Here is a 13,238-nt window from a genome sequence, read left to right on the forward strand (position 1 = left end):
GTGTGGTTTTTAATTGTCATTATTTGCTCTTGTTTGTCCTTCTTTCTTGAAGAAAGTGATGTCACAACTTGCGAGTGAATTGGATTTAAGTCATGGAGGGCTATGTAAAGTCACCAGCCTCACTCTCTCCTCCAGAGGCATCTGGGTCCAGTGGCAAATATAGCTCAGGACCACTGGAGATGGTTCCAAATAGTTTTTAATAGATACTAAGGATAACTTGAACCCAGGTGTAACTTTTAGGGACCAATATGTGAGCTATATATGAGGGCTTATCTGGGATCTCTCTTTTGGGGAGAGAATGTTCTACCATTGAAGATCTTTGAAAGATGTAACTATCCCTTAGGCTACAACCAACATGATAATTTGTTTAGCAATCTTCTTTGACTGTCAATATCAAGCCAGTCATGAAGCAAGTAGAGAAAACTCACCAATAATATTCACCAGTGTCTTGAAGAATGTTCAGAGTTCAAATAAGAACAGGGATTTTCTATAGAAAAACTCTGGACGTTTCTGTTTATGGGTGACAATGGGTAGATTTCTTCAAATCCCAGGATACTACAAGGCATTCTAAAAACTGCTGGTAATCTACACAGGAAAAAAACCAAAGGGATGAAATATGTCTATTGCTCAGACACCATAATACACATTAGCTCTTTTTTTTTAAGCCTGTTCCCTTATTTCCTTTGAGTCTAAAATTTCCCTAGTCTCTCTAATGAGAAGGCCCTATCTCACCTTTAAAGTTCCCTCCAACACAGAAAAACTGAGTATAATACTTCAGGGGAAAAAATGGTCTTCCAAAGAAATAGAGGACTTTCAAGCATTCTTGATGAAAAGACCAGAGCTGAAAAGAAAATTTGTCTTTCAAACACAAGAATCAAGAGAAGCATGAAAAGGTAAACAGGAAACAGAAATCATAAGGGACTTACTAAAGCTGAACTGTTTACATTGCTACATGGAAAGACAATACTTGTAACTCTTGAAACTTTTTTCAGTGTCTGGGTAGTTGGTGGGATTATACACACACACACACCAACACACACATATAGAGAGAGACAGAGAACACAAGGTGAGTTGAATAGGAAGGGATCATAGCTAAAAAAGATAAAATTAAGGGGTGAGAGAGGCATATATTGGGAGGAGAAAGGGAGAAATGGAATGGGGCAAATTATCTCTCATAAAAGAGGCAAGAAAAAGCCTTTTCAATGGAGGGGGAAAGAGAGGAGGTGAGACGGAAAAAGTGAAGCTTACTCTCATCACATTTGACTCAAGGAAGGAATAAAATGCACACTCATTTTAGTATGAAAACCTATCTTACAATACAGCAAAGTGGGGGAGAAGGGGATAAGCAGGGTGGGGGGGATGATGGAAGGGAGGTCAATTGGAGGAGGGAGCAATTAGAAGTCAACACTTGGGGAGGAACAAGGTCAAAAGAGAATAGAAGAAATGGAGGGGCAGGATAGGATGGAGGGAAATACAGTTAGTCTTACACAACATGACTATCATGGAAGTCATTTGCAAAACTACACATATATAGCCTATATTGAATTGCTTGCCTTCCTAATGGGGATGGAAGGGGAGGGAGGAAGGAAGAGAAGCTGGAACTCAAAGTTTTAGGAACAACTGTTGAGTATTGTTCTTGCATACAACTGGGAAATAAGAAATACAGGTAATGAGGTATAGAAATTTTATATTGCCCTACAGGACAAAAGAGAAGATGGGGATAAGGGAAGGGAGGGATGTTAGAAGGGAGGGCAGATTGGTTGTAGGGGTAATTAGAATGCTCAGCGTTTTGGGGTGAGGGGAGGGGAGAGATGGGGAGAAAATTTGGAACTCAAAATTTGTGGAAATGAATGTTGAAAACTTAAAATAAATTAATTAATTTTAAAAAAAGTTCCCTCCACATGTTCATTAACTTTTAAATTGCTAGTCTCTTAAGGAAACATTTGAGATGGCCAAAGGGCTAAACTGTAACTCTGGGTTTCCCAGCTCTAACACAAAGGGCAGTCTTTTCAGGACTCCAAGTGGATGGTTTTCCTGCCCGTACACCCACCACCTTTATGGTCCCGGTACGGCCCGAGTGTCTCGAAGTTGCGAGCCCACACATGTCGGCAGCAGTCAAGTATATGCCCCACCTCATTCCAGCCCTGAGGTCTGGGTGTTAAGGGGTCTGGGAGCTTGTGACAGGGGGTGTAACCACTGGAACACAGCCACAGCAAATCGCAGCTCGACCTCGGGGGCGGCGGGGTGCGAGCCAACGACGTGAGCAAACGCTCTTCTTCATTCATCCAATCAGAACTGGCCGCAGGGCGGAGCTGAGTTCTACCTGCGTGCAGGTGAGGAGGTCTCCCTCCTCTCTGCCTTCCCGAAAGCCGGTAGTTCGAGATATGGTTGGGAACCAGGCAGCCCTAGGGGAGGAAATGGCTGGGTCCCAATTCCCAATGGAACCGATTCAGAATCAGGCCCAGGAGCCGGAGAAGCTGGGCGTCCCGGAGCAGCAAGTCGCCGGGGAACAGCAGTCGCCTCCAGAGCAGCCGGAGCCCTCGGAGAAGCCTGTTGGGAATCCCCAGGGGCCCAAGGAGCCGGCGGCTGCGGCAAGCCCGTCTCGGACCCGGGATCCCCCGGGCGAGAAAACTGTCTCCCTTCGCCCCTCCCTCCTCCGGGTGCCACAGCCGAGCTTGGGTTACGGCTCTTTCCGCTGCCGGGCATCTGCCAGCTCTGAGCAGCTCCAGGGCCGCGGGGATCGGGAGGGCACCCTGGCTCTGGTCCCCGTCCCGGCCGCGGCAGAAGCGCAGCCTCGGGAGGGAGAAACGTCCACCCCCGGCCCCGTGAAGGAGACGGGCGAGGCGGGGTCGGGGGCCTGGGCGCCGGTGGAGCTGCAGGTGGATGTGCGAGTGAAGCCCGTAGGTGCGGCGGTTTCGGGACTCACTCCCTCTCCCGTGCCCACCACCCGCTTCTTCTCGGTGCCCGTGCCGGACTCCCCCGCCTTCTCGCGCCACTCCTCCTTCTCCCGCACTGGGGTGCCCCGAACTCCTTCCCCTGGGAGCACATGGGGGGGAAGTCCGCACCCCCTTGCCGGCTGGGCCGATCGGTACCGGGAGCAGGAGGGACGGGCCAGCCCCGGACCCGTGCGGTTCGGGGAATCTCCGTCGGGGCTTCCCCGATGTCGGTGCCGGGAGCTGGGGCTGGAGGACAAGGAGTGGGAGAAGCTGCTGCCCGGGTGCGTGGCTGACGGAGACAAGCTGCACCAGGCGATATCACTCATAGGTAAGAGACCGCGTCCTGCGGAGGTCCCCCGGTCTGGGAGCCCTAGTGAGCCCGCACTTCCTGGCTGGGATGGGAAGGGAAATCCCCAGTGTCCCATCAGGACGCGCCGGTGTGGAAGAAGGGGGACGAGGGAGGAATCCAGGGCGAGGGAAATCCAGCCTGTGCCCGCCACTGGACCCAGCTGGCCTGTTATGCAGGGGAATTAACTCTGGAGATGCTGGAGAACACTTCCTGCCTGAATGCCAGCCCCTGCATCTTCTTTCCTTTCAGCTCCCTACCTCAGTCATGTGACGTTTTCTGTTATTATGAACATTACAAACTAATTCCATCAGTACATCTTATTAGATGCCTGACTTAGAATATATAAATAAAAATAAGACTGCAATCGTAGATTTCAATTAGACTTTTTCAAGGCATCTTTCCCAACGCTTTTTTTCCCTGCACATCTGCTGAGGCATAGTGAGGGAACTCTCACCTCTGCTTTATTGGCACCAAGGCTTACTTATAATCCAGTGTCCTACACAGTACCTGGACACTGGGCTACCAGTCCAGGGCTGAATTTATTGACCCATGCTACCCTGTTCAAAGTCTGATTTTTCTTTGGGCTCATTTCATTCACATACTAGCATACTTTTTGCTGAATGAACTCTGGGGACTTGGGGAGGGGAAGACAAGTGAGGAGGAAATGGGAAACTGGAAATCAGACTAGACCGAGGATTGGGGAGATTGGGGTAAAATGCTCAGCACTTGTGTTCTTAATAGTCCAGATGGGGAACTGGAGGAACCCATCCTGAAAGGAGAGCTAGGACTGAGTCTGTCCCTGAATTGTCTTTGTTATCTCTCCAGCCCTCCTTGTCTGTAGTACACAGCAGTCATTTAATAACTTTTGTCGAATGAATGAATGTAGGATTGCTGATCCAACATTGTTGGACAGTGGTATTGCTACTGGTTATCAAACTGGGCTAAAACTCCCTCTTGGTCTCCCAAAGAATATGTGTTTCTATCATAACAAGAGAGGATAAGTACCTTGTATACATGGATCAGTGGCTTTAAAGAAGGAAAGACCTAGGTCCAAGCCTTTCCTCCAACTCACAGTAGCTGTGTAGGTAAAACCATTTAACCTCTTAGGATGTAAGCCAACACAACTCTTTAGGAAGGGTGAGTTGAATTCTCCATTTGCATAGGTGAAAGTTTCCAACAAGACTTCTCTTCACTGATGAAATAGTAGGTCTAGATTTTTTTTTTCAAGAGATGCTGAGGTAAAGAACAACTCAGCTACACTCAAGATCACATAATTCCATGATAAAATCCCATAGTACCCCAATCCCCATGCCCTTGTCTCTCAGTTCACTGCTTGAGTCTTTCTTTAGGGATTTCTGTATATTAGAATAGACTGCAAATAAGATGAACTTCCTTTTCTCCCTCCTTCTCTTTGAAGAGAAAGTTCCTGAAAGGAAAGAGACCAATGGGAGAGGTTCTTGAACTCACCTCTTGCTTGAGTTTTTGCAGCAGCCTCCTAATTGTTCTCTGGGATTCTTCTCTCCCCTCTCCAATCCATCTTTCACACAGCTGCTGAAGAGATTTTCCTAAAGTGCAGGTTTCACCATATCAATTCCCTACTCCATAAATTCCAGTGGTTCCCTGTTGCCTCTAAGACCGAGGATAAATTCCTCTACTTGGTTTTTAAAGCCCTTTACAACATGGCTGCCCTCTCACTTTCCCACTCAATCTGCTTCTCATAGTCTACAATTCAGCCAAATTGGCCCTCTTGTTTTCCCTGATGCACAGCAACACTCCCATCTCTCCCCTTTTCATGACTGTGCCCTGGCTAGCGCCCAAGTCTGGAATATACTGCCTCCTCCCCTCTGATTCTTAGAATCCCTACTTTTTATCAAAGTTCCCTTCAGTCTATACAGTAGGCTTTTCCTGATTCCTGAGCTGTTTGTGCTTCCCCACACCAAACTGTTCAGTCTTTTTCAGTCATGTTTGCCTCTTCGTGACCCCATTTGAGGTTTTCTTGGCAGAGGTACTGGCAGTGGTTTGCCATTTCCTTCTTCAGCTCATTTTGCAGATGAGGAAACTGAGGCAAACAAGATTGAGTGACTTGCCCACTCAGCTAGTCTGACATCGTATTTGAACTCAGAAAGATGAGTCTTTCTGACTCTAGACCCAGTACTCTCTCCAATGCACCACCTAGCAGCTCCACAACAAAGTATCTTACATATATTTTGTATATACATATATGTGTATACCTATATTTTCTCCCCCCAATCAAATAAGTTCTTGTAGCTTTAGGGCAGGTATTGTCTAACTTTTGCCTTTGTATCCCCAGTACTTAACATAGTGCCTAGCACATAATATACATTTCATAAATGCTTTGGGTTTATTGATTGAACATTAGAATGTGGTTGAGTAAGCAGAGAATTAATAGGAGTTTCTGAAATAAGGACATGAAAACAAAGACCTAAACTGAGGGGATGAAGAGTAGGTGGTTTTCAGCAGGACCAGAGTCCACTGTATTTCAATATGGTAAAATTGAATCTAAAAGATCCTTAGTCCTAGGATATCACCTGGAAGGGAAATTCTTGTTTTACTGACTAATCATTTATTACATACATAGCAGTTTGCTAGGTTCTGAGAAGGAGCCAAAAGAAAGTTGATCCCTACCCTTAAGAAACTTACAATGTAATTAGGGGGTGGGGGGGAGAGACAAAAATGTACATGGGAACTGTTAATTATTGGTGCTAAGGGTGCTGAGTGCTAAAATGAGAGACAGAGACATACAAGGACCCAGGGACAGAGAGAAAGGGAAGGAAGGAAGGAAGGAAGGAAGGAAGGAAGGAAGGAAGGAAGGAAGGAAGGAAGGAAGGAAGGAAGGAAGGAAGGAAGGAAGGAAGGAGAGAATATACCTTATGGACAAAGAGGGTAAGTACTATAGGAATTCAGAGGCAGAGAAGAGAAGAATATCCTGGAATAGTGAAGGAAGACAATGTGAAAAAGCTCATACATTCCCGTAGCTCCTATTACAACATCTACGCTGATGACTCCCACATTTCTCTCCAACCTTCTAATTTGGTTCCTTCCCTCTGTCAATTCTATCCACTTTTCAAGGTCTGATTTGATTTCAGAGTAGGCAGCAGGGGTCCTGTATTTAGGGAGTGGCACAAGGAGTTGCAGAAGAAGGGAAACCAATGGGAGCTAAGGGACCAAAAAGTTACAAGATGGCAGTGAGGTTAATGAGTGTAGTCAGTAGAGTCAAGTACAGCTGGAAGTAGAAAAAGGCAATTTAGCCAGTAGAGTTTCTCTATCATCAAAAACACAGTTGCAGTAGATTCATAGAACAGGAGACTATAGGGATTTAAAGGGGGAATGAGTAATGAGGAAGCAAGTAGGGAGTGTAGTTCACACTTTGAGAAACTTAACAATGAAAGAAAAGATACTCGAACTTGAGACAGGAGAAGAGCAAGAATCCCTTACATGTGGCTCTTTCAGGACGAGAGAATCACAGAATTTTAAAGCTGGATATGACCTTTTAAGCTCTCTAGTCCAAGGGTTCTTAATCTTTTTGTGTCGTAGCCCTAGCAGTCTGATGAAACCTATAGTCCCCTCCTCAGAATAATGTTTTTATTTTATTTTTTAAAATCTTATATAATATTTTATTTTTTCCCAGTTACATGTAAAAACAATTTAAATATTCTTTTTTGTCAAATTTTGAGTTCCACATTCTCTCCCTCCCTCCCATCTTCCCCTCACTGAGAAGGCAAGCAATTTGACATACTATGTCATACGCATACTACATGTGTAGTCATGCAAAACACAATTCCATGTAAGTTATTTTGTAAAAGAAAACACAGACCAAAAAAAAAAAAAAGACAAGAAAAATAAAGAAAAGACATCTTTGATCTGCATTTAGGCTCTACCAGTTCTTTCTCTGAAGATGGACAGCACCTTTCAGCATGAATTCTAGAGAATTGTCTTGGACCATTGTGTTGCTGAGAACAGCTAAGTTAGAATAATAATTTTGAATGCATAAAATAAAAGAATTACAAAGGAAATCAATTATACTGAAATACAGTTATCAAAATATCTTTAAAAATCAGGTCAAGGACCCCAGATTAAGAGTTCCCAAGAGTCTAGTTCAGCCTCCTTATTTTACAGATGAAGAAACCAAAGTCTATAGAGTTTCATCAGCTGGCACCATTACATAGGTAATAAAATTCTTACTCAGTATTCCTCAGGCTCCAAGTCCAGGACTTTCCACTATGCCGTGCTACCTCTCATATGGAACTCAGCTAGAATAAATGAATGAGTCAGCACCTGTATGTTGTCTCATCTCATTAACCTGCTTTATGCCCTATGAACGATGAATGATGATCTAGCCTTAAAGGCTCACTGGAGCTCAAGCCTAACCAAAATATTGAGGTCCCACTGGGATGTTATCTTTGATCTCCCCCATTTGTGGTTGCTACTTCCACTCAGCAATAACACAAGTTCTCCACCCACCCACCTATCCCTCCAAGGGCTGGTTAGCAGTCAGGCTTCTCTCCTCCTACCTCAGCCTTCTCATTGCCCTGGTAATTAGCTAATAGTATTGAGAAGGTGCTAATGGGAAAAGGCTTGTACTACCTGAGTTCTTCCAGATTCTCTACCTAGTTCTTAGATTACTAGTGTACATTTTTATAATAAAGACTTCCAAAGACCACAAATCATGATTAGTCTGTTGCATTAAATTAACTTTTAAATTAAAAATATGTATTTTATTTTTCCCAATTACGTTTAAAAACAATGTTTAACTTTCATTTTTAGAAAATGTTAAATTCTAAATTTTCTTCCTCCTTCCCTGAGAAGGCAAGAAATTTGATACAGATTGTAGAAGAGCAATCATGTAAACCATATTTCCATATCAGCCATTTTGCAAAAGAAAATAAGACCAAATCCCAAAAAAATAAATTTAAAAGATATGCTTTAGTTTGCTTTCAACTGTTCTTTTTCTGGAGGTGGATAGAATTTTTCTTCATAAGTCCTTCAGAACTGTCTTGGATTATTGTATTGCTGAGAACAGCTAAGTCATTTATAGTTGATCATACAATATTGCTGTTACAGTATACCATGTTGTCCTGTGTTCTGTTCACTTCACTTTGCATCAATTCATGTAAGTCTTTCCAGGTTTTTCTGAAGCCCTCTTGCTCATCATAGCAAAATAGTATTTTATTATAACCATATACTACAACTTTTCAGCCATTCCCCAATTAATGGGTATCCTCTCAATTTTAAATTCCTTGCCACCATAAAAAGAGGTGCTATAAATATTTTTGTATATGTAGGTTCTTTTTCCTTTGATCTCTTCAGGATACAGATCTAGTAATGGTATTGCTGGGTCAAAAGGCATGCACAGTTTTATAGCCCTTTAAACCTAGTTCCAAATTGCTCTTCTGGATAGTTGGATCAGTTCACAACTCTACTAACAGTGCATTAGTGTCCCAATTTTTCCATATCCACTCCAATATTTGCCATTTCCCTTTTCTGTCATATTAGTGATTCTGATAGGTATGAAGTAGTATCTGAGTTGTTTTAATTTGCATTTCTCTAGTCAGTAGTGATTTAGAGCATTTTTTCACATGCCTATAGATAGTTTTGATTTCTTCATCTGAGAACTGCCTGTTCATATCTTTTGACAATTTGCCAACTGGGGAATGACTTTTACTCATAGATTTGCCTCAGTTCTCTCTATATTTGAGAAATAAGGACTTTGATAGAGAAATTTGATGTGAAATAAATTTTTTCCCTAATCTTCTGCTTTCCTTCTAATCTTGGCTACATTTGATTTGTTTGTGCAAAACCTTTTTAATTTAATGTAATCAAAATTATCCATTTTACTTCTAATGCTCTTTATCTCTTGTTCTGTTATAAATTCTTCCCTTATCCATAGGTATGACAAGTAAATGTTTTCTGCAAACCTGAATTTGCTTATGAATCACCCTTTATGACTATGTACCCATTTTGACTTTATCTTGATATACAGTATGAGATATTGGGCTAAACCTATTTTTTTGCTTTCCAGTTTTCCCAGCAATTTTTGTCAAATAGTAATTACTATGGTCATTTACTACTGTATATTGTATACCTAATTTATTCCACTAGTCCATCACTTTATTTCTTAGCCAGTGCCCGATTGTTTTGATGACTACCACTTTGAAATATAGTTTGAGATCTAGTACTGCTAGGCCATTTTCTTTCATTGATTCGCTTGATATTCTTGCCCTTTTGTTCTCCCAAATAAATTTTGTTCTTGGGAAGGCTTCTAGCTTATCCCAATTATAGATAATGCTTAATGATGATTTTAGATAGTGACTACTTATTATTTCAAGGAAAGCTCCATTTATTCCTATGCTTTCCAGTGTTTTTCATAAAAATGACTTCTATTTTCTCTTCTATTAATCTCAGCAGTTTATATTTTCATAAATATTCATCCATTTCACATAGATTGTCAGACATATTGGCATTTAACTGGGCAAAATAGCTCCTAATAATTAATTCCATTTCCTCTTTATTGGTGGTAAATTCACCCCTTTCATTTTTGATACTGACAATTTGATTTTCTTTCTTTTTTTATGAAATTAACCAATAGTTTATCTATTTTATTGTGTTTTTTCTTCATAAAATCAGTACCCTTTTTAGTTCAATGGTTTTCCTACTTTCAATTTTATTAATTTCCTTTGATTTTTCAGGATATCCAATTTGGTTTTAATTGGAGATTTTTTAATTTCTTCTTTTTCTAATTTTTTTAAAGTCACATACCCAATTTATTGATCATCTCTTTCTCTTTTTATTGGCATAAGCATTTTAGATATATAAAATTTCCCCTAAATATTGCTTTGGCTGCATCCCATAAATTTTGATATGTTGTCTCATTGTTGTTGTTCTCTTTAGTGAAATTATTGATTGTTTCTGTGATGTGTTCTTTTATCTACTCATTCTTGAGGATTGGATTATTTATTTAATTTCCAATTAACTTTTAATCCTTTTCCACACTCTTCATTATAATTTATTTGCGTTATGATCTGGGTAAAAAAAAGATGCATTAAATATTTCTCCTTTCCTGCATTTGGTTGTAAGGTTTTTATGTCCTAACACTTGGTCAACTTTTGTGTAGGTGCCATGTATCACTGAGAAAAAGGTATATTCCCATTCAGTTTTCCCTTGAGGTCTATCATATCTAATTTTTCCAAAATTCTATTCATCTCCTTAATTTCTTTCTTGCTTATTTTGGTTTGATTTGTCTGCCTCTGAGAGGGGAAAGTTGAGGTCCCCCACTAGCATAGCTTTGCTGTCTATTTTCTCCTGTAACTCATTTAATTTTTCCTTTAATAATTTGGATGCTATACCATTGGTGCATATATATATTTAATATTGCTACTACTTCATTATCTATAGTACCTTTCTTGCTTTTGATTTGTCTGAGATCAGGATTGCTACCACTGCTCAGAACTGGTACTGCTAGGACAACTTCTTTCACATTTTTTTTCACTGATTTCCTTGACATTCTTGACCTTTTGTTCTTCCAGATGAATTTTGTTATTGGGAATTTTCTCTACCATAAGGGCAATATTAGTGAGCAAGTTAGATCTTTGCTACCCCAGAGTCTGGCAAATATTCTATTTTATTTCCACAGCCATCACACTGATGAGGAGGTGCTCTGGTGCATAAGGAAGTTGGTATTGTATACTTCTGGTGTCCCCTGAAGTAAAATTACAGAGATCTAGAAAAGATGTATTTTTCCTTGATTTCATACTTTGATTTTAGAAAAGCAATTATATTCAAAAATATTCAGTTACCTTAAATAGATGATGCATTCCAGGCTAATAGTTATGTAAAACTAAAAATAGGTGTGAATTAGCATTTCAGAGACCTTCCAAGGTGACTGTAAGAGCTGCTTATCATTATGATTTCTTTTGTCTAAGTATTCTACAAACTGTATCGTTTGTTTGGGGTGCAGAATAGGGAGAGCTATGGTAATGGCTTGAAAATAATTCTGCAGGAAGTTGTGATATGTCTAGAGGGTAATTTTAGCTTGACAAGACTGGAGTTGCAAAAACATTTCTCCAATCAATAAATATACATCTATTAATCCCCTGCTATGTGCCAGGCATTGTGATAAGTTCTAGGCATACAAAAGAGGCAAAAGACACTTCCCGTCCTTGAGGAATTCACAATCACATACTGGAGACAAGAAGCAAACAAATGCATATAAACTATATACACACTGGATAACTAGGGAATAATTAACTAAGAGAAGACCCAAGAATTAAGAGGAGTTGAGAAAGGTTTCCTGTAAAAGATGGGATTATATAGTTGAGATTTAAAGGAAGCCAGGGAAATGAGTAGGAGTCTTTGAGGAGGGATAACATTCCAGGCGTGGGGGAAAGCCAAAGAAAATACCAGCAGCCAAGAGAGTTGTTTACAATCCATGGATTTAGTCCAATCCATGGACTAAAATTTGAGTGGTGGACATCTGTCTAAGAGGGATGGTAAATTCTCAAGAGTTAAACTCTGAAGATACAAAGAAATAACTCCAATCAAGAGGAAAAAGGGAAAGGGTTTTTTTTTTCCAAATTATTTTTAACATTCATCTTTTTAAAATTTTGCGTTCCAGAGTCTTTCCTTACTTTACACCCCTCTCCTACCCATTAAGAAGGCAAGAAATATGATATAAATTATACATGTGAAATTGTGCAAAAAACAGATTTCCATATTAGCCATGTTACAAAAAAAAAAAGCAAGAAAAATGAAGTGAAAAATTATGCTTCAATCTGTATTCAGATTCCATCAATTTTTTCTCTGGAGGTGGATAGCATTTTTCATCACAAGTCTCTGGAATAATCTTGGACCATTATATTGATTAGAATAGCTAAGTCTTTCATGTCTGATCAGCCTTCAATTTTGTTATTATTGTGTAGATTCTCCTCCTAGTTCTGCTCACTAAAAGGAAGCTTTCTAAATAAACTCTTTTGAGTATGGAAAGGGAACTCACCAACTAACTTAAATTTGTTTAAAAGATGTGCACACATAAAAAAAAATTTTTTAATTAAAAAAAAAGGGAAAAGAAACCTGGAAAACCAAAGCCAATGAATTTGACTTTGATTCCTAGCAAAATTCTAGCTCTTATTATTAGAGATAAGCAGCCTGTGCTAGTGTGTAGAGAGCAAACCTTGAATTCAGGGAAATGTTCTTGGGTCAAGCCCTAGCTGTGTGATCATGAGTAAGTCCTTCACTGTCTTAGTGGCCTAACAACTCTAAGACTGCAAATTAGAGATGAGTTGTTGATCTGCTTTGGTAGAGGGATGAAATCCAAGGTCTAAACAACGAGGACAAAAAAAGCCTACTTCTAAAGGGATAATTAATGAACATCTATAAAAGGAAGCCATGATCATGATGCATGGATCCATCAAGAGCAAGTCAGGCAGACTAACAGAGAATGCTATAGAGTTTACCTAGATTTCGGTAAAGCATTGGATAAAATTTCTCATGCTACTCTTATGGAGAAAATGTAGAAAAAAAGGGTAGAAAATGGTACTTTTTAGATATGGACAAGGTGGGAATTTGTCTTGCTGGACTATGTATATTTTCTATAAAAATTTTATTTTTCATTTTTTATTCTTCAACCAAGTAGGCAGAGGAAGAGTGAAATGATAAATAACTGGGAAAATAAAAAAAAAGTTTTGTTTTGATTTTAAATAGGACATTGAGTGGATTCAGAAGGTGTTGAATGAGGCAACTCACAGAATAGTCATGAATGGTTAGACATGAGCTTGAAAGAGATCCAGATCTTTGGTGAGGGTCTCAGGAATCTAGTTGGTCCCATACAGTTTAACACTTTTATCAATGATTTAGAAAAAGGTTGGCATTCTTAACAAATATGCAGATGAAACCAAGCAAGAAATCACAAAGAACACCAAATGACAGAATCAGAATAC

General features: G+C 40.1%; 1 protein-coding gene across 1 annotated transcript in view; it reads left to right on the forward strand.

Annotated features, from left to right (window-relative positions):
* Positions 1 to 2,291: 2,291 nt before the first annotated feature.
* Positions 2,292 to 13,238, forward strand: part of KLRG2 (killer cell lectin like receptor G2) — a 36,005-nt gene continuing 25,058 nt past the window's right edge. The window contains exon 1 of the mRNA XM_072650100.1: positions 2,292 to 3,264. Coding sequence (XP_072506201.1) covers positions 2,385 to 3,264 — 880 coding nt within the window. The 5' untranslated portion in view covers positions 2,292 to 2,384. The remainder of the gene's footprint in view (positions 3,265 to 13,238) is intronic.

The sequence above is a fragment of the Notamacropus eugenii genome, chromosome 3, assembly GCF_028372415.1.
Source record: "Notamacropus eugenii isolate mMacEug1 chromosome 3, mMacEug1.pri_v2, whole genome shotgun sequence".
NCBI lineage: Eukaryota > Metazoa > Chordata > Mammalia > Diprotodontia > Macropodidae > Notamacropus > Notamacropus eugenii.